The sequence below is a fragment of the Loa loa genome (assembly GCF_000183805.2).
Source record: "Loa loa unplaced genomic scaffold supercont3.47, whole genome shotgun sequence".
Taxonomy (NCBI): Eukaryota; Metazoa; Nematoda; class Chromadorea; order Rhabditida; family Onchocercidae; genus Loa; species Loa loa.
Genome location: NW_018108227.1, coordinates 164,739 through 186,292, shown reverse-complemented (window position 1 = coordinate 186,292; position 21,554 = coordinate 164,739). Strand labels below are relative to the sequence as shown.

The window sequence follows — 21,554 nt, the reverse complement described above, 5'->3', positions numbered from 1 at the left end:
ATAGCGACACTAGAAGGATGTGATAGCAGCAGTTTGCGACGAGGGAAAGCAGTTGAAAAGGAATGGAAATTTTGAGGTTGAGGTAGATAGATTCTCACATACAAAATTCATCGGTCTCTGTATGTCTGAGTGCTTAGAAAACTAGTCATACCAGCTGTTATACTACTATTTCTACCACATACTACACCATCATGTCACTTTACCGCACTACTACTGTTTTATCTCGCTTCACTGCACTGCACTACCGTTGCAGTTTTACTGGATTGATCCCAGAAAATTCGAAAACTTTCCTCTTTATTGACACCAATTCCCTCCAACCATCCCTTTGCCTAATACAACTACTCGCCTCTTCAGGCTTAGAACTTTCGAAATTACTGCCAGTCATCGCTTTAACTCGATTTCATTTCGTTTTCTGAATTACAGAAAACCGGTTTCTAGTTTAATCATACATTTCCAGAACCATCTCTCTTTTCACCGGCCCAATACATCCCCAAAAATAAACTAGAATTAATAATGCTATGTCGTCGATACCTTCTCCATCTATGCGGGGTTTTTCCTCCTTCCCTCTTTCATAGTGATTTATTGGTGCAGTTTACTTCAATACCACTTTAAAAATGCACTTCAAAAGCTAAAATCGATCAGTCAATCGAAAATTTTATCATAACTGTATGACTTAATAACACCCGACCATACTATTGAGATAAAAGCGGATATTAGAAAAAATCAAATTACCAGATACTCCCCGACCCTATGCATTTAGGCAGTGCTTTTTATCATAGATAAATGCTACCAACTCCCAATTATAAAGATAAAATAAACTAGAAAAGATGGTGTTATCAAGTGAAGGATCACGATCAATATTTGCAATCCGCAACTTGCATACAATACCGTCACAAAACCTGACTTTGATCGAGAAGGGAAGGAGGTTACGTTCAATTTTACAGAAGTCAACTTTGCACCGAATATATTTGCACTTCATTAAGCTATAAACTGTAATAGTGCTAGCGAAATATCAATATCATGATTTTATGGGCAGAAATTCACAGCTAGCTAACAGATTCTAACCATATCACCCAACCTAAAAAAGTTTGCCTCAATCGATGCGAGACACCTTCATGCTAAATAAAAATTATGCCATTAAAAAGGCAGCGGCTGACGTTGGAATCCTTCAAAAACAAATTTGGGAGTTTGTCTATCTGTTTGTTTGTGCATGATTACATATCTTTGTATACATTTATATTTCAAATGCTTACATTTGCTGACAAACAGGTCTACAGTTTCGAGTAGTTGTTGTGTATGTATCCCTGCCAGTGTTATTCACCGTAGAACATGTGAAGTACAGGGAGGAGACGAGGCAAAAGGAAGGCAAATTTCAACTGGATTTCCATTCCTACATATGAGTCAAACTTATAGATAGAAGTCAAAAATCAGAATGATTTCCGATTCATCCCGTACAGTTTATGCTTACCTCAAAAAATACTAAGTCCCGCTCCTCTCTTTCCTCTTAGCTTCCTCAAAATACTTTTTGGCTCTCAGTGCACTGATGACTCTATCACTGTCAATACTAACCACCACAGTTTTAAATAAAACATTTGATCTCTAACACTTCTGCCATATGTATCATTATAATTGATAGTATGAAAACATCGAAGAAAGTACCCAGAAAGAAATTTTAGAATTGCTTTTCCATTTAAATATATCTTTGTTTATCATTTTTGTTTATTTTTGTCCGAATGAATGACAAATAGGTTCAAGTTTTAGAAAGCTAAAGTGAATCCATTTTATGTAATCAGCAAATAAGACCGGCAGACCATCCGCGAGTAAACGATGAAACGTAAAAAGTATTTTAATCGCTTGAACAGTCTTTAATACAATTAGATTTATTGAGCTAAAAACAATGTCTGATCGATCCGAATGACAAGAGCGATCGCACTGATCTTCGAATAATCTAAAGAAATTTATGATGAATGATGGAAAGAAAAAAGCTGGAAAAGAAAGGTATAGTCACCTATACTTTTCAAATGGAAAGTATTTAGACAAGCTGTATTTCTTACGATATTTGGAAAACAGCAATGACAGAGCGACTAAGAGGTTTATTAACTGGCTATATCTTGAAGTGGTCTTGGACACCGAAAAAAGGGATTCGATAATTCACTTTTTAATCACTCCTGAAGGTAACAGCAGTACTACCTGTCGTCTGTAATAGAGCAATTGCTCATCCGTGCACTCAGTATTCGAAGTCATTCCAATTTTTAGAAAGAACAAAGAACAAAGCAAGAAAAAGAATAATTTAAACCTGATGCTCTCTCGGTGTTGTCATTGTAGTTGCTTGTCCCGAAAAAAAAACTATTTTTATGTTTGTTTTGAAACCGGTTTTTTAGGGCCTAAAAACGAACCAATACATACATTTTCACTCCCTCCGCTCGTGGGACAGCAAATAGAAAGAGGAAAGGAAGCCAGCCATGATTACTACCTCTTAATTTCCGTAGATCATCAAAGTTGTTGTTGAAATTCCTCATCAGCAACCTTTTATCCGGAAGTAACTGCTATATATCAGTTGAGTAAAACGATGCTTTCGATCAAAAATGAATGGTTCATCTATCAGAAAAATTAGCAATGTATGCGAATGTCAGTCATCGTCCTTTAAGAGGACACTCTTACGATTAATTGCCGGAAGATGCCCATTATGCTTATCAACTTTTCATCCAGCCAACCACACCTCAACCGCGAAAGTGTCACCTCTGCTCATTCTGCTGAAAGTCATGCAGCTGTTTGACATCAGACATCAAATTTATCGGAATTCCAGAATTACTGCAGTAAAAAATCAAAGTGAACTGATCGTTTTGCACAAAGCGGACGTCAAAAGTGGATTGGTTCGCCAAGTATCAACCAATGATTCCGCTTTCGTATTTGTTTCTTTTTTTCTGGACGATTAATCGGATAATAAGATTTGGTGAGTACTGTGTGATCTGTGGATTAGAAGTTGAAGGGAAGGGATTGAGATAGTTGAGTTTGGACCATTCTTGAATATTTAGGTGTTGAGACTGAAGTAGTGGACGCAAAAAGTTGGTGAATAATAAGGCTGTGGTCAGCAAGGAAAAAAGGATAATTAAGTAATTACGGTCCATAACTTGATGATGGTGTTTAAGAAGTTATCGCTGAAAAAGAAAATAGGTGTGCCTTTGCTTCGATATGTTGCCTTAGGTTTAGATTTCTTATCTACAAGGTGAAGAGCTCTCACTGTTCAACTTTGCTCAAGTCTCTTCCGAAAATGTCGTATTCTCGTCATTAAAAATTTCTTCATCTCCTCCAAATATTTCCGTTTTGGAGTATAGAAGACTGGCCTCTCCCTAATGTCAGTAATTCAATCAGCGGTTGAATTGAATAAAATGGAGGATTAATATTATTAAAATATGTCTATTATACTAAATGACCGATTATCCCTGACGATTTGCCTACAAGTGATGGGTGTTTGCACGGCTAATTTAACTTTTCATCTTAATTTTAAAATTTTGCATTTGAAGTATTGAGACAAATGGGGAAGTACTAAACTTATGTCTGCCAAGAAACGAAATCGCTCAAAAGCAGAGGATGAAGGGTTCGAGCCTGGAAGTTGGGAGTGCACTGTATGTACATTCCGAAATCGACATGAGGCGTTCAAATGCGAAATGTGCGATACAAGGTTAATGATCTATTTGAGCTGAATTATAAGTTATGGACTTTTCAGTGAAGTGCATTCGGAATATTTCCCTTCTGCTTTTATCTTTTCTATTTCCAATAAGCGATATGTTGGAAGATTCGTTGTTTAACATTGTAAGAAACGCAGTTAAACTCGTCTCTGTTCTCTATCTCATTTAACTTCAAAATATTGAGCTTTGCTACATTACTGTTCAAATTCATTGATTTCAAACCTACAATATTTTCCGAAGGTAAAGAAAATTTCACCTTTTCAGGAAAGGGACATCGACAAGAAAGCCACGTTTGAATCAAAATGTTGTGCAGCATCATACAGTTGTGCAGAATTTTGTTGTTCAACAAAGTCTTGCCGAGAAACCGAAGTTCATTTACTGCTTTATCTAGTTTGGATACATTTCAACTTCTAGAGAAGACGTAAATTTTCCGCTGAGAGTCTCAGATTTGACCTCTCAGATGGGAAGGACATTCTTGGTTGGAACTGGACTTGGGTAACTTTAAAGAAACAATTACTTGTTAATTTTGTAGCCTGTCTTTTGCTGCTTCAGTCCTCAAATTGTAGAAGAAGGGTTGGACGGCCAACGGCAGACTCACCAAGCACTTCCCGGCATTCTCCAGAAAGCACTTCATCCGGTTCTGGTGTTACAAAGTCTACAGTCATCTCTAGAGCAAATAGCAAACGGGTATGTTTTAATGTTAGATATTTAGATTTATTAATATATGTTTATTAAGGATTTTTCGGTGATTTTGGCCTAGAAAAATGGTTTTCAATGGGCATAAGGCCGTGGACTTTGAAACCATTTGAAGGTTGTTGAGAGATATGTTCAGTTCGACTCTAAAATTGATGTCATGTTCAGGCATGTTTTCTATGTCCTCTGTCACCTGTAAAAAGCATTTTTTTTTTCAGGTAATATCATTGCGTGATTCACTAATTATCAGATCCTCAGCAAAAAAACACATCGTTACCGTCAAGGGTATACCTGCTTGCATTATAGAGTATAAAAAACGTGAAGATGACAAGAAGTTATTAGAAAAACGTGCTTCGCCGAAGCAAGCATGTCTGAGGAAAGATTAGTTGCATAACTGGCGAAGTAATAGAAAACTGTTTATTCGCATGTGAAGTTTCGATTCCGAATTATTCCGTACCAACGTTCGAAGTGGTGAAAATGAATGTATGGGAAGTTGGTGTTAATGAGAATTCTCGCTTCTGGCCTTTCTAACAGATTTCTGGATTCTCCATGAAAATTCGATCTAACTCTTATTTCTTGTACAAAAATTAGTTTATTATTTGTGGAGTTATCTCCAATATTTTATATTAACATTGTATTTCATTAACAAAATTATTAAAGTTATTCTTGAGGTTTATCTAATTTTCATTTCTTTTTTTAGCAAATATACTGTTTCTACCTCTCCAGTCCAGTAAATGTGAACAATAAATTAATTTTCATTTGTTGATGGGAATCTATTCATGAAAAACCACTTTTTATGAAATCTGATTCGATTTAATCGAGTTCGCAGCTGTTCTTTTTTTGGAATTTTTACTTATTGAAAGATACTCCGACATTAATACGAAGTTATCTGGCAATATTTTGAAGCCAATTTCAACCAATCTTTATTGGATTTGTTATTTATTATTCCATTATTGTTGCCGTTTAAATAGATCTTCATTTATGTATGTGAAAAATCTTAAGAGGTGGTATTCTATTGTAATAACCAGTTTATGATCGGCTCCTAACTGACTTCCGTGGCCAGCTGGCAGTCGGTTAACTATGGGCAGTCGAAAATGTCTCGAGATTTGTTTGCTTGATTTTCCTGCTCATTCGTTTATATCTAGATTTGTCAATATTATTTGGACATAAAATTTCAAGATTCTAACAGTTTCGTGATTTGTGATAGGTTTGGATTTGGAGGAGACTAATTTGTTTCATGTTGACAATATGTGATTTTCCTGGAATACTTAAACTGGATGCTAGTAAGAGGTTCCACAGAGATTTGGGGTAGTTTTTAAGGATTTGGTGTGTGGTAACTTTAAAACAGCAGATTGATTAATGTATGTTATTATATTATTTTTACGGGTTTTCGAACTTTATTTTTTCCTTGTGTTTAGTGAGTTATATGGTGTTTTTTCACAAAGCAATTTAAAAAATATCTTTATTATGTCGGAAACAAGAGTTAGAAAAAGTCGTTAAGTTTGGATTACTGTTAGCTATTTTTGATCTGATATATACTTAATAATGAGTGATTCCATTAGTTAATTACCCTGTTTTTCACATGTTCTTACAGCTTTATAAATGCGTCCGCAATGATTAGTTTTGTGTCGATGACGGAAGAAATAAAATACAGCGGAGTGAAATAATCAGCGCAAACTTGACATTTTTAATTCTACGCACTGTATGCAATTATCCAAACTGAAATTGTTGCTTTAATACAGTTGCGAGTTACACAAGTGAACACTTTGTGTACGTTTATATATTGCGTATAACACAGAAAGATATTTTCAAAGTTTTGACAGATCTTTAGTTGTTATATTCAGTACTTAGCTTGCTCACCATTAAATTAAAATTACTATATTTGCAATCACTGCGTTATTGTTTACATTTGTAAGCAGATGGGAAAGAATAGGAATTCTAGTTACACTTTGTTATTATGGTTGTTGTAGTGACTTTTAAGCGTGTTGAAGTCGTTCGTTTAGAATTTTTGTTGAAGTTAAGGTCTTTCTTGTTTGTATTTACTCTCATTGCTCGTCTAGAACTCATTTCAATTCATTTTTGTTGCATATGATGCTACTTCCTGAAATGTTGCTGGATTAGTTCTAACGACCACAGCAAGCCTCATTTCAACTTGATAATGTTTGGAGAGGGCTTGTCTGGACTCTGACGGAAATAATTCTCGAAGCAATTACGGTGAACTGCACGAAATGATGTGCAGATCTGGAAATAAAATCATTCGACGGAATCTGCTCTCATATGAAATAAAGCAGTTGAAACAACCTCATCCTACCGAGCTGGGAAATCTTTTTCAAGCCCTATAAGGGTGCATCACTGACCATAAATTAGGCGTATGCTGTTCGTGTATACTCTTTTTTGATAAACCTTCTTAGATTCAGGTGACTATTTTAGCATTCGTTTCTCAGTCGATGAGCTTCAGTAAAATGCTCAGAAGAACAGAATTAAAGGTTGAAGATATCGAACAAATTGATGGACTGAAACTTATTCGACCAAAACTCTTCCCCGATGCTCGCGGTTATTTCGTGGAGTCATATAACGAATATGAATTGGGTGCCTTAGGGTTCTTCGAGAAATTCAAGCAGGTAGACTCATTGCTCATCAACTCTCGAGTTATTTAGTTTTGTCTTGAACAATTTCAAAATACTGGTAGTGACTGATGCATGGTACAATGCTTTCAGCCAGATTTTCAAGTCTTACCGGTTAGCTATCACTTCTTTAATCTCTTGCATTTAAGGATAATCATTCCTATTCAAAATCTGGCGTTTTACGTGGTTTACATGCACAACCGGGAATGGGTAAACTAGTATCGGTTATAAGTGGTAAAATATACGATGTTGCTGTCGATATAAGACCAACATCGGAAACTTTTGGAAAATGGTACGGTGTTGTTTTAGATGAAAGAGCGCGAACAGGTTTCTGGATACCAGATGGGTTTTTACATGGATTTTATGTAAGCCTTTTCTTGTTTAGATTCTGTGTTTTGAATTCTGTGGACTATATATTCAGATAGTCAGTACCAGTGTACTAATAATAATTCTTGTGGTTTTTAGATTATGCTTTAGGATCTCTCCATATATTACCAGTAATGTTTGCACTGGCTATTTGAGAGGTAGAACTAATCACAACTAATCTGATATCTACTTTATATTATACTTACGTCTTTACTGTACCATCAAGACTTGAATCTCAGGTTTTATCGGAAAAAGGAGCTCATGTAACATACAAATGCACAGCGATATACAATGCACAAGCGGAATTTGGTGTAAATCCTTTCGACCCAGAACTGGCCATCGATTGGCGAATTAATGATCCGAGCAAATTGATTATTAGTGACCGAGATCGATCTCACCAAAATTTGAAGTGTTTATCATTGAAAAAAGAATGAATGTTTGTGGTTTTTCTTTTCCTTGTATTTCACTAAGTTATATAGTGAGAAGGTATTTTTTAAGGTCTACGGCAGTTTAGAGAGTCGAAATAAACTTCCTTGTTCTTTACTGATTTACCTTATTAATCACTATATCCACTTACATTACTTTTCAAGTGCCACCATTATGTTTAACAGTTGTTGATTTTTTTTTCTGATTTCCAAACAAAAGAATCTGGAAAGCTGTAGAGTTAGTGTTTCATCATGCAGACTTCTTTTTTGTGACTCACTACAATAAGTGTAATATGCAACAAAATTTCAACAATTAAACAAAATACACTTTGTACAACAGTTAATCAACAGTGATTAATATTAATTTTTAAGACCTCAGATCGCTTCTGCAACTTATGCCATTTGTTACTGGTAGAATAATCGATTAGATTTCACATTATCAGATGTCACATATGTGTATTTTATAATCCTCATAAATTAACGTCATGGACAGAAATTTAAAGTCAAATATGCGCTATTAACTTATCTTGAGTTTCATCAACTTGAAGAACCGCTTGTTCCTCCTGCAAATAATAGTGTTTACTTTATTTATGTTCATGTACCAATGGCCATTTACCATTTACTATAAAGGCATCACGGCAAGTTTTAACTGACGTTAGTCTTAACTAATGTGCCATGATATCTTTATACGTCCAAGTCTTTCTCATCTTATCATTTATTTTACTATGGACTTCCAGATGAATAATTTGTACAAATTTTAAGCTCTACCTTTTTTGCTTTGAAATAACTCAAAAATTACCCAAAAATCTACATGTTAGGCTACGAGGGATGTCGAGAACTTCGAACTGTACTGGAATTTAAAATTAACCGCTTCGGCCGTCGGTTTTTCTTTCTTGTCCTGAGTGGATGTAGAAAGCACGCTATCTTCTAATGCAGCAGCTGCTCGTCGAGCTACCGATGTGTTTAATTTGAGTAATCGATACCGTTGTTCGCGAATGTCCCGCCTTGATGATTGCGAATCAAATAATGAGTAGTTCGATGAGTCACCTCAAAAGAAATGGACGCTGTTGGTCGTCTAATTTGTTTGCAACGATCATAGCGCATCAGCAGATTTGGTATCACCACGAATGTGATAGTGTATATCTTCGAGTAGTTTAAATCAGATTCGGTCTGTTCCTAAACTTCTTGTGTTATTGGAAGAACGCTGTGACAGAAATAAAAATTGTTACATTTAACATACTTTTTTGCGGCGCTTTTTCCATTTGACGGTTGATCTCCTCACCCTCCAGTATCTGACCATGTTTTTCTTCTGCATTTTCAATATCATTGAAAATGTTAAATGTCTTATGCCATTTTATCATTTCATTTATGAATTAAGCTAACATTCTAGTCATATTATCTTTGCTGTTAACGCTAGCTATAAGTTCAAAACTTAGCTTAGATTCTCATTTGGTAATTTTTTGGCTTAAAATGATATTCGGCTCATTACACTTCTTGTTAAAGAATACGGACTAATCTTTTCGAATGATTCTATAGCAAGCGTATTCTCTAATGAATATTCATGTGATGAATCGGTGGTATCCAAATCACCAATGATTTGGTAATTTCTTCCCCTTAAATGACATTCTGTAAGGATATAGCATCAGCATAAAGTTGCTTTTCCCAAAAATTTGATGACTCAGTATAGCGAAATTTTTAAAAGGAATCCAAAAAGAAGAGATGCTGTATAGAGCTATGCGACTGTGAAATTGGGTTGATAATCTCTCTTCAAGTATTGTTTTTCTTGAGTGAAATATGCTGTTACCCTTGGTCATTGCACTTCTGCGTTTTCAAACTTCTATCAGCAATATGTTCAGTGTCTTGTTTCATCTCCATCCACAATGGTATTCCATTCTTGTACATCACTTCTGCAGATTTCATCTTTCCCGCAACTAACGCATTGGTTTGGTTCACCTCTACCTGAAATTGGATATTATTCCTTGTTCCATATTTTGTTTTAAAGTTCCCCGGTTTTATATTATAATCGATAAAAGGCAAGATTGATCGATCGAAAGGTAAAAAATTCTCAAATAAATGCACCTTGTTTTGTTCCACTGCCGGTTTCTTTTCCATTGAATGTGTTACATCACTAGCAGTTTGCTGGAAGTTGTTATGGTTATTCTGATTTCAATATCTAACATTTGTGAAAGTTTTTTTCCCAATGAATAATGGACAATTCTAAAATTGTATGAGTGCTGGTCTCTCGGTAGAATAAAGCTCGTATAATGGTTCTTTGCCTACATTTTACTATAATATTGGTAATAAGTTAGATGATTCCAAAAGATCGTGATGATATCTTGAGAACCTCTGGTTTCCGGCTAATCAGAAATTTTGAATTTGCTTACTTTTATCTCTGAGTCGCTATTTTCCACTGCGGGTAAATGTGATACAGAAAGCATAGTTTCCTTCCTTTTTTCCACCTTTTTGAATTGACATAGAATGAGGACAGGTACTGCTGGCAAAGCTATCATTAGAGTGCCAATTAGCAATGCAGTCGGGAAACTGCGCACATCTGCACTATCACTCATTACAGTTCTGGCAAAAATGTAAAGAAATGATCAGAATGAACCGCCCTTATGTTTCATATATGCTCTATGGTACCACATATGCAAATTAGACATTAAATATGCAGACAAAAGACTCTGTTAATTTCATTTGAACTTGTGACGATAGATGAAACAAAAGCCTGTCGACTTCCTCCCCTCTCTTTAACTTTGCTGCTGCCAAAGGTTACAATTACTATTTTACTTGATTGTGCTCAGACATATCGCATCTTGTCTTAACTGCCAACTTTATTTAGATCTAACTGGTTATACTTCACATTCCGGGGACCATAGACTGGAAAAAGAAATCATTGCAGATGGCTTGTTATCATGGAATTAAATTTTAACAAATTTTATGCCGTTAAAATATAGGAAAACATTAGAAGCTATACAAATATCTGTTATCCGTAACGATCGCGGCTGCAGTTCCCGTTATATTTCGAATTGTTCTTTCTAGTATTTCAAAACTTCCACAATGATCTTTGATCCATTTCTGATTGCTGCCTGAGCCCAGAATACTTCTCACAGCATCATCAACCCAATTTACCTATGAGTAAATGATTTTTAGATTATAGTAATGCCAGTAGAACAATGAGCTAATTAAGAACGATAGTGGTAGCTAACTGACAAATGATAGCATTAACATTAACAATAATCAATAATAATAAAACTAAAGACTATAGGAATGATATTTACTTCTAAAAAGGAACAATTTTAAACATTTCGAAAGCTTAATTTTTACTTTCGTTTTTTCTGAAATAAACACTAATAGATGAAAAAAAAAAGCTTTTGAGGGGAACAATTTTGGTATTACCACCCTTCAAAAAACATTGAAATGTATGAGTAAGCTAGCGAACTCTTTTTAGCAGTGCGTTGCGCCTCAAACAAATTGTCATCTGATGTGATCGAGCAATTTGGGCGAGCAACAATGCGCTTGCAAAACACATCCTTTCTCGTATTGCTAATAGTTTTAGATTAGCTGGAAGTAAATATTAATTATACAGACAGTATGATGACATGCCGCTGATTAAGCGGAAATCAAAGCACTTCTTTGTAATCGTTAAAATGTGTCTTCGAAAACGAACGGCATCTAAGCGCAAGCTCGATAGCAAAAACATCAACTCGCTTCGTGAATTCTCTGGAACGATACCGACGTTCAAGACCCTTCTGGAGAAAAAATTGCAATGTTGTTGAATAGTTGCGGCAAATCTGAATAATTCAATAACCTGATATATAAGTAGAGTAAACAAAAAAGACGAAATTCCCACTGAAGGACGGGTGAATTGATTGAGATATCCACTGAAACCTTTCTGAGCCTCCTCACTATCAAACGAGAAATTTAAAAAAGTTATAAATAACTTTTTCGACGACATATTATATTTTCTGTGGAAATACTTATGTCATTAATGATGAAAAAGGCTTCTGCAAAGACAGTTCTTGCAATAATATATTTATAGAGATAAGATTTTTTTTATATAACCTCTTGCGTCAATTCACCGGTAAGCTGCCCAGTGGATTTGTCAAATATAATAGCATAGACTGGTGCCTTAGGTTGGATCAGCAATTCATTTTGTCGTTTTCCTGAAGAACAGAGCAATAAGTGCGGGTTGTTTTTGAAATGATTTATTGCAATTATTGCAATAAATACTGCAATCCCATTTACGTGATTCTGAACAATCTTACTAAGAACAAAAAAAAAATTTACCTGCTTGAATCAAATGAATTCGCGTGTGATTGTTCCGTTCTGCAAAAGACAGCCACGCTTTTGAATCCACAGCTTTCGCTCCAAATGTTTTATCGTTCTAGAAAAACTCTGCAAGTGAACATTTAATATATCAATCAATATTAGTATATCACCTGCAAAATAATTAGTGATTTGAGATGTCTCAAGTCAGCCAGAAGTGTCACTATTGATTCATCGAGATGTTGTGGTGAGACAGTTAAATGTTCTAAGAACAGAAATAATCCGAGCTGCAGAAATGGCCTGTACACTTTCGTTAAATTTATGATGCACAGTGATGTGAGTTGTGAATCAAATTTGTACAGAATCTGCAAATATTTAAACTTTAAAGCACTTTGATATTTTTAAAAAACATTTTTATCGTACTTTGAATGGTTCAAAATCTTTCGAATTTTTTAAAATTTCAAGTAAATTTCTTTCACTATTCTGACTAGAGTAAAAAAGTAATATTAATTAGGTTATTCACATATAGGCAGAATTCCCTTTTCTTCCAATTTACCAATTTTCCATCTTTTTCAAGAATGATTGCATAATCTAACAATAATTTTCTGTACGTCATCAATGAAATCATTGCATTCGTATGGTTCCAGCTGAAGTTCCCGGAGTGATAATTCAGTTAGCCCATGCAAATGTGACAATAGCAACGATAACGTTTTCAACATCTCACCACCTGTTCCAAATACCTACAAGCTCTTAACTATCTATTAGGAAGTTTCCACCTTTGTTGGTAATCAAGAATAATTCTCATTATGAATAATATGAATAATTAGACACTTCACATTTTCATTCATAACAAAAAAGATAATTTTTTTCTGTCACTCTCTTGACAGCAGTTCTGGAAAGAGTAAAAATCATACTACCGACATTAACTCTATAAATCTGAAGAATGTAACTGAGATATTCACCCTCTCAGTTTGATCTTCACCCCTTATATGTACATGGAGTTGCCATTTGAATGAAAATGATCGTATTCCTTGGAGCGGCTTTTCAGACGAGTTCCTCTCGTAGTATTCCGAAAAATTGGTTAAAACCCGGATGAATTCGTATAAATTAAAAAGAATTGTTACCGGTTCAATTTCCAGTACTTTCCATTTCGCTGTCGCATTCACTATTAGAAATCTTTAAAGGAAGAAATAATGAAAAGTATCTGTCACGATAATCGATATCGGAAATGCCACTAGCGCTTTTAGTTTAACTATAGAATGAACCTTTATTATACTTGGTGGATAATAGTTTTAAGTAGTTCGAGGAGTTCTTTTCAACAACTTGGTTTAACAGTTATATTTTCAAATTACAGTTAACCTCAACTTCCAGTGATCAATCATATATTGCCATCCTGCATGTGATGTGTATTTACGTCGTGTGAACATTTTATCCTTATACTGAAATCGCCGCCAAGCGTAATCTTGTTGACTTATACGATGCCAATTCAGACATACCTGGAATTCAAAAAACCAATAAAACCAAAAAACCAAATTTGAAAAAAAACCAAAAAACCAAATTTGAATGCATACTGTATCACCGAGGGAAACGTTCACTGTATCTAAAAAGAACATAATTTTCTTTCTTACAAATTTCCAATAATTGAAATGAAGCGAAATCAATAATCTTTTTTTTTCAATTTTAGAAATTCATTTAGATTTTGACAAGTTTTGCCGAACACTCATAACTCATACAAAGAATGCAATTCAATGTGAATCATTCCTTCAACTGCTAAATAAAATTAAATTTAAAAAGAAATTTTTATGAATGACTGACCTGAGAACAGCGTCCCAAATTTTTAATAGGTAATTGTGAGAAAATTTCTTTCAATAGCAAATCTGGCAGAAAGGCCCAGCCGTACGACTCTACGAAAGAATTGCACATGGCACCAGACAATTCTTGAGCATCCTGCAAATTATTAATAGATGGTCATAAAATGAATCCGTAAATTATTCGTAGGAGAGTGATGACATATATGAAGTTCGTTTTCAATTATTTCCAGATTTATGTATTATACAGGTCCAAACATATGTAAAGTTCTGGCTATTCAAGTCTAGGCTTGCAGAATTTAGACTTGAAAGTAATCAGGAAAAAGACTATTTGTTCATTGAAATGTGGATAATGAAGTTTTGAAACGATGAGCTGTCAGCTGTTCGTAGTTGTGCGCTGTAATGCATAACTGCCAATGAAAGCCCTTGGATACGGTGATATTATTGAATCGGCAAAGATTGTACTTATCCCCCTCCCCTCCTCCCCTCTCATCCCCACCAAACTATTTGGCATTAAAGATGACAAAAGCAATTTTTTTAAAAATTTCGTTTTCAAAAGTTGCTGTTCAGCCGGTCCTATGACAAAGTGTATTCAGAACAAGACCGAACATCAAGTTTAACTTTGTTACATCTGTTATGAAGTAATTGATTATTGCGACAACGCATGTCCTCTTTGGAGGATTAATCATCAGGTATAGAGTTCATTAGTGATATTTTGCATCCTTATGCATTTAACTTTATCACCTCACGAAAATGATTGAATGGTATAAAGGTGTCTCATAAAGCTTTGAATTCACTGGATAAAACCTTATTCATGCAATGATATGAGTACAGCAAACTACTGTCACTTGGTTCAGTGTATATAGAACATTTGAGAACCTGTAATAATCGGGTATTTTCGTAAGTTCAATATTTGTATGATTCATATGTGGTACTGGTTTTTAACAATTACGCGTTTAAATAGCTTTGGAAGTGTGCATATGTGACTGATCATTGGTAATTAATTACGGGTGAAGAATCACTATGCAAAAGTATTAGAGGCAATAGGACCCGTAACTATTTGTCATTCAGAAATGCTTGGTGAGGTTCTGAAATAAACAGAAATACGAATGCTAAATACATCATTCCAGCGTTAGCAATGATATATGGCTGATAACAGGACATTTATGTTGGATGACAGATAAAGTTGATAACTACGAAATAAATGGATTGACCTCAAAAATTTAAAAATATAAAAATGAACACAGAAAGCTGGATGTGCGAAGTATATCTTTGCCGAGTAATTTTTATTTTTTGGCTGGAAAAAGAACGGACTATTTTAAAAAAAACACCAATCTTTCCCGTCCATAAATAGTCCATTTATTTCTGAATATTTAAATGACATCATTTGTCGCTTTTGTATGCATAAGACAAGGAAAATAATCGAAACTATTTCATTATATCATTTAAAGTGACTAAATAAATGCATATACAATGAAAAGATAGAAGGAAGGACAGATACGAGACGGGGACATGTGAGGAAGGGATAGAAAGATGGAACTTGATTTTGAAAACTGAAAAGAAAATTTTCAAAACAGAATGAATCCTTCTCGAAATTTTCATGAATACTCTCGGTGAATTCTTATAAAAACAAGATTCGCACATATCTGCAAGAAAAATACTACTCCTGTTCCTTTCCGAAATGGCTAAATTTTCAGTTTTAGCTAAAGCAAATTCAGGAAAAGAGTTTAAAAAATCGCAACGAGAAATTTGAATAGGGTATAGAAATGAGAACGAAAATTAATCTGAAAAATTTCGAGAATTTACATCCCAAAATTAGTCATGCGAAGCAACTAATTCATTTACATCACATGAATAGAGTTTTAAAAACCGGAAATAATTTTCATTATAGCAATAAAATTTTGGCGGGAAATAAAAGCGAATGAAACAATATCAAGGAAAAGGAGCAATCCTTTTGGGAACAATCCTTTTGGGAATTTTTAATCAAATAACTGGATAAAAGTGGGATGTAAATTAAGTTGAATCAAAGGATCCTGAAGAGGACAAAGCGGGAAATGATGAATATCCAACATATCGGTCATAAGGTTGGACTGAAACGCCATAAATCCTTTATTTAGTTGGAAGCTTCGCCCTGAAGAATTTTTACATCCCACAGGAACGAAAAACATTCGACAATGAGACAGATCTAAAATAAGGTTGCATTAAATTTGACTTCAAGTTCTATAGAATAACGAATGCACTAATGAAAAATGGAACGAAAAGTGTAGTAAGCTTAGAACTGAAAAAGTTCGAAGATTGATCTAAAATTCCTTTGCTTCTGTCTGGAGCTAAACAGCTCAAATCATAATTAGGGTAAAACTATACTAAACGAAGTTGAATATGTTGAGCTAATACTTCAGTAACTACGCCTTGGTTACCAATTTTCTCTTGAACTGGGAAAACTGCCATAAAGAAAAAGTGCGGGAAGGATGATTCTAAAAGTCAGGCGGTAATTTCATTTGAAAGATTTCTCTTCCTGCATTTCTTCATTTTGGAGAAGAGCTGTAATTTTCGGTGAATGAGAAGGCTTACAGCATTCATAAATAACCGAATCACTATGAAAAGGCAATATTTTAGAAACTGGCAATCGTTAGTTTAATTTCCCAAATAACAAAAAAAGTTACGAACGGTAGTAACAATGAGGGAAGTTCGGCTAGTATTCACTTCGATGATAAACCAGATGATAAGGATTGATGCAACCAGAAAAAGAATCATGCATATTGCTGAATACACTCGTTCCTGAAAAATGGTATAAATATTTTCATTGTATTGAAAGGAATGATACTTCGCAATTGAATCAATGGACTACTTATGTATCGTTTGTTTTAATCCGAAAAGAATTCATTGTAATTTCGTCCGGATTCCCATCTCATTTTTGGCTTCTAATCCTTTTTCACACCACATACCGATGAAATAGTAAGAAAGTAAAGAAAAAAAAGTTCCGGAGTGAATGTAAACCATCTTCCAAGCAGTGATATTGAGAAAATTGACGATGAAAAGGACGAGGTTGATGATCAAGACGACAAAGTTCAGGCCGGAACAAAATCCAATTCGACCTTCACCGAAGCATGATCGACCGCCATACCTGCAGCACTTAATCTGCATTTTCGAATTTTGTGATAAAATGTACTGCAAATTAAACTATTCATTTTCCGGGATATTCCATACAACTGGAATTAGTCATTGTAAAGGTTCCGTGGTGTAGAATTCTCTTTTTTTAATTATTAAATTCACTGTTAAATTTTGTATTAGTCACCGTTAAATGGAATTTGAATAATTCGCATAAACTACCATGAAGTGCAAAGGAGAGAACAGACGATGAAACCGAGGACAATTTGCACAATTTTGATAATACCGCGATTGCTGCTCAGATAGCGAGTGTTCAGACTGATGTCGCCCATTTTTCTTGCAGTTGTTAATGTTAGCTAGTTTAGCGTGAAATCCGAGATCTAAAATTTGTCAACATTAAACTTTGTTTTTTGGTAATACTACGAATGTTTTCATGACTTTTTAAATTTGAAAATCATTTCCGAACATCTCATATTCTTTATATATTTTCCAGACATGACATCACACTACTAGAAGATAGCAAGTGAAAAAAGGACAAAATCGAAAAATTGAAAATCTTAGGAAATTGAAATTTGTAAATTAGCATGTGTTCGACATCTAACCAGGAACTAAATACCTTCACGTTAACAACACCAGTCCCAATAACAAGTCTTGATGATGTCATTGAAGCAACAATAAACAAAAAAAAGGAGATGCTAATACCTCATTGCGACATACCAGAAATATGGCAACAATATAAAAACATGCAGAGGAAAAAACAACCAATGACTGCGCAGTTGAAATTGGAAAGAGTGACAAAGTCAAGTGCTGATAACGAGTAAGAACCGGAAAGAGAAGAAATTCATATCTCCTATAAGTAACATAATCTCTTATCACTCACTCCTTTGGATGGTATTGCATTGATGACTGCTCCTAAACTCCGATGATTCGAAGAGGAAGACTGCTTGTAGAGAACAGAGTAACTTTCATAAGTGCATAACATTTCAGTGATAAACAGTTTTCAAGTTAGATATCATCGGTTGAATCTTCAGATTGGTAAGCCACGATTTACCAAGAGATTCATTGGTATTGTCAACCATCACCAATACAAGTTGATGAGTTCGTAGCTTATGTGCAGCTATTGTTTATACTGACCGATGTATAACATTTCCTTGGCTCCACTTTTTGTCAATTTAAGGAGAAATGTCCCCTTTATTTGAGTGGAATAATAAAAAGAAAATTCTTGAAGTGAACATTCTCAGTTGGTTATTTTGTTAGTTACGATTTTGAATGCATTCAAAGAGAAAAAGAAAAATTCTTTCAATTAAAGGCGTGCATTCATTATATTTTAACTTGTCATTTCATGCAAATGAAAACTTACTGAGTAACAGTTTCTTTGTCATTAAATTGTTACGTAGCAATATCGTTATCACTAATTAAATCAGTAAACAACAAGGTCACTATCAGTTGCCAAAACTTTTAGAGTTTTTGTGATTGGTTTATGAAGTTTTGAAAAGACACCTTTTTACCTGAGAAATTAATGCAACCTTATTTTTTCAAGACTAACAAAATTTCATTATACAGCAGTAAAACTTCATCTGGCCAAATGCACATTGTTAAAATCTATTTTAAAAATAAGCTTAACGAGAATTGAAAAGTTTCAAGAAGTTGCAAGATGACTTTTTATGATCAGAATAAAATCTTGATTCGGATGAAAGATGAAATAGTGAAGAAGAATTTCAACCAAATTGAAAAAATCAAGACGTTTTTAAAGGGTTTACAACATTTCAGCACGTGGAGAGCAAAATTGAGAGTTGTATGGAAGAGGTTTAAGCCTTTAACATTTAACAATGAATACAATCATTCGGAATGATACTCATTAAGCAGGAAAAACTAATAGAAATCGATTGACACTATCCCATCTGAAAAGGAGATAAACGTGTAATATTCTCAAAGTTGTTATTAGAAAATGGCAGGCAGAAGTCAGTTCTATGCCAAATATTCGACCAACATTCACATTCATCTTCATTTCATTTCATTTCTTTCTTTCAGTTACTTTCTAACCCTTACTCTTCCCAATTTTCCGGATTCCAGGATATATTTCAGCATAGAAGAGTGAAATCAGAATTTCTTTAAACTTTACCAGGACTTCTCACTTCCTCTCCGTACAATATACGAACTGCAAAGAATCCACGCTTAATTTCGGATATTAAATTAAAGAAAACTAAACATGTTGCTGATGTTTGTGCTTGATTCGACAATAATTTCTGAAAAAAGAAAGGAAGACAATGGAAGGTGTGATTGTAAACAAAGTTGTGGAGTGTTTGAAACAGGTAATGACAATAGCCAAACAACAATTCCAGGCAATTGTTAGTAATTAGAATAAATGAGGTGTAGATGTATCACTGAATATGAGGTCCACAGATGGCGTATCGATTACTTCCACTTCCTCATTTACGTTCTAAACAACTTTTCTTTCTTCATATCACTTATATTTTATGTTTTATGTTGACATTACTACTTGGAAGAGTAAAACAAGAAACAGCAAGTATCTCTTCATATTTCAGAAAATGTAGTCAGAAACTCAACTGTGGTCCATTGCTCAACTCTTCCATTCTTAATTACTTTCCTGAAACTTAATTATAGCACTTTTTCAGCATTTTTCACAGAGATTGTCCTATCCTATTCTAAGCAATGCCTTAGCAAATTGGACAGCAATAATGTCTTAAAGCATTGTTTGCTCAGGACAATTTAAAATTATCAACGGTTAGAATGATCTGATGTTGGAGGTAAATTCTACGAGCAATTTTTGCTCCCAACTATAAAAAGTTCAATCGCTGAAAGAATGACAGAATTATCAAACTGAAGACATAGCAAGAGGTTGACATGCTCTCGTCTGCACTATTATGCTCGTCATAATTACCAATACTCATTAATCACCCTTTGTGGTTTGCATGTTTGGGCTTTAGTTCCTTGGCGTACCACTTCAAATACTACCGACCAGTGTTACTCGGAAGAGTGGACAAAAAAAACAAATTAAGCAAGCAATGTCTTACATAATTAAATGCATGAAGTACTCTATTTTTGCAATCAGTGATTCTAAAAGAGTATCGGATAACGATTTTGGTGAAAATCACAATTACATCTATTCTTTTCAAAGAGACATCTTTTGCAAAACAAAAACTTTTCCTTTTCCAAACTTCTTTAAATGCTTGAAATTTCAAGATGAAAACGCTCCCTTTCGTAAAACAGAAATAAAACAAAAAACATTTGCAAATTATTATAACTCACTACTCAGTATAACAATTTCGAGCCTTACCTAAAAATAAAAAAAAGCAATAGTCCTGCTACATAGATGCAGCCTTAGCTTGAAAGGAATCCGACTTGCAATCTCAGAAATCAGAGAGCTAACCCTTAGAGACACTATCTAACCTTCTCTTGATCCCTTTGATCTCATAATATCAGGATCATATGTATGACCACCATTTGGCAAAAGTTAATTCAGAAATCTGCAGCACAACAAAGGTCTCGCTAGAGACAATACTTAGAAAAAATATGTAACCGATTTATAGCTTTCCGGGAAGTCTGGACGAATCGTTCCGGTTGACAAAGACTAACATAAACTTTTCACCGACGGATATGTGTGCAATTGATAGTTCTTCCAGGATTTTTCAGCTATTCTTCAGTTAAACTCTCCGGACTATTTACATGGAATGACTGTCAGTGGTGAATTGTTGCTGAAGAAAAAAGCAGAAAGCAGATGAATCATCAGCCAAAAATGACACTCCAGTTTTGATGTAAAAACATTTGTCTACTTTGAGGAAAAAAACTCTCATACATCTATACATCACAACACTTTCAAATGTGAAACGGCACTCGAAATCAGCCATTTCAGGTCGAATTTTAGCAGTTATGATATAAAGCATATGCTTAACTGCACTATATTCAAAAGACCAGTTGTGTAATTATTTAATTAGCTGGTTAAATAGTTGAGAATGGATCTTCGCTCGATCCATCCATAAGTAATCAGGCCTCATCTCTTGCACTATAATAAGAAAGATAAACGTATGGACTTTGCATTGGGCTCGAATGATCACTCAAGACTGAAAACGCCATAACCATCAAAAGCGATACCATTAGGTGTTTAACGGAAATCATTGCTTGGAAAGCTGGAAGAGAATAATAGCTAACAACAGAACTATATGAATGTATCGATCAATGCTGACAGGGTAGGTACATTTTGTTACATACAGCTAGCTGCTACCTATATATATCTCTGTTTTGATGGAATGATTCATCTTCCATTAGCGCACTGGAAGGAAATGCACGAGATCTGTAATTAGAAATGTGTAATTCTCTCCAAATCATTATTTGAATCGAATCGTTATCCTCATCGTCAGTACTGCTGTTGTCATCGGATTATGACGAAGAAGAAACAGACAAAAATAAATTGTTACATTGGAATATTGTAAAATTGAAACGAAATTTGAAATAAAATCTACGAAGAGTTAATAACTCATGCAATCAGAATCAGAAATTAGAAGTTTGTCATCGATCCATAGAGCAGTTTCCAATAGCGCCTCATCGGTGCATTTG

General features: G+C 34.5%; 6 protein-coding genes across 6 annotated transcripts; 3 read left to right on the top strand and 3 right to left on the bottom strand.

The window, feature by feature from the left end:
* Nucleotides 1-2,585: 2,585 nt before the first annotated feature.
* On the top strand, nucleotides 2,586-2,936 carry LOAG_00107 (hypothetical protein; the record flags this gene model as incomplete). Its single annotated transcript, XM_003135647.1, has 1 exon — nucleotides 2,586-2,936. One exon carries the CDS (start codon nucleotides 2,586-2,588, stop codon nucleotides 2,934-2,936), a length of 351 nt encoding a protein of 116 aa, XP_003135695.1.
* Nucleotides 2,937-3,516: 580 nt separating this feature from the next.
* On the top strand, nucleotides 3,517-5,026 carry LOAG_00106 (hypothetical protein). The gene is made up of 4 exons (XM_003135646.2): nucleotides 3,517-3,682; nucleotides 3,954-4,058; nucleotides 4,256-4,376; nucleotides 4,601-5,026. The coding sequence occupies exons 1-4, from the start codon at nucleotides 3,555-3,557 to the stop codon at nucleotides 4,766-4,768; spliced, it is 522 nt and encodes a 173-aa protein (XP_003135694.1). The 5' UTR covers nucleotides 3,517-3,554; the 3' UTR covers nucleotides 4,769-5,026.
* A 1,781-nt stretch (nucleotides 5,027-6,807) lies between these two features.
* LOAG_00105 (dTDP-4-dehydrorhamnose 3,5-epimerase) lies at nucleotides 6,808-7,815 on the top strand. The gene is made up of 3 exons (XM_003135645.2): nucleotides 6,808-7,003; nucleotides 7,156-7,371; nucleotides 7,612-7,815. Exons 1-3 carry the CDS (start codon nucleotides 6,830-6,832, stop codon nucleotides 7,804-7,806), a joined length of 585 nt encoding a protein of 194 aa, XP_003135693.1. The 5' UTR covers nucleotides 6,808-6,829; the 3' UTR covers nucleotides 7,807-7,815.
* Nucleotides 7,816-8,604: 789 nt separating this feature from the next.
* On the bottom strand, nucleotides 8,605-10,364 carry LOAG_00104 (hypothetical protein; the record flags this gene model as incomplete). Its single annotated transcript, XM_003135644.2, has 6 exons — nucleotides 8,605-8,844; nucleotides 9,038-9,106; nucleotides 9,310-9,410; nucleotides 9,602-9,756; nucleotides 9,877-9,936; nucleotides 10,182-10,364. The coding sequence occupies 6 exons, from the start codon at nucleotides 10,362-10,364 to the stop codon at nucleotides 8,612-8,614; spliced, it is 801 nt and encodes a 266-aa protein (XP_003135692.1). The 3' UTR covers nucleotides 8,605-8,611.
* Nucleotides 10,365-10,758: 394 nt separating this feature from the next.
* Nucleotides 10,759-13,986, bottom strand: LOAG_00103 (F-box domain-containing protein; the record flags this gene model as incomplete). The annotated part of the gene is made up of 10 exons (XM_020445343.1): nucleotides 10,759-10,926; nucleotides 11,237-11,358; nucleotides 11,465-11,588; nucleotides 11,860-11,960; nucleotides 12,085-12,181; nucleotides 12,237-12,428; nucleotides 12,660-12,803; nucleotides 13,026-13,239; nucleotides 13,423-13,559; nucleotides 13,879-13,986. The coding sequence occupies 10 exons, from the start codon at nucleotides 13,984-13,986 to the stop codon at nucleotides 10,759-10,761; spliced, it is 1,407 nt and encodes a 468-aa protein (XP_020304183.1).
* A 1,641-nt stretch (nucleotides 13,987-15,627) lies between these two features.
* On the bottom strand, nucleotides 15,628-17,369 carry LOAG_00102 (hypothetical protein). Its single transcript, XM_003135642.2, has 4 exons — nucleotides 17,202-17,369; nucleotides 16,869-16,995; nucleotides 16,539-16,649; nucleotides 15,628-16,056 (listed from the first exon to the last, which is right to left on the bottom strand). The coding sequence occupies exons 1-4, from the start codon at nucleotides 17,309-17,311 to the stop codon at nucleotides 15,985-15,987; spliced, it is 420 nt and encodes a 139-aa protein (XP_003135690.1). The 5' UTR covers nucleotides 17,312-17,369; the 3' UTR covers nucleotides 15,628-15,984.
* Between the last annotated feature and the right edge of the window lie 4,185 nt (nucleotides 17,370-21,554).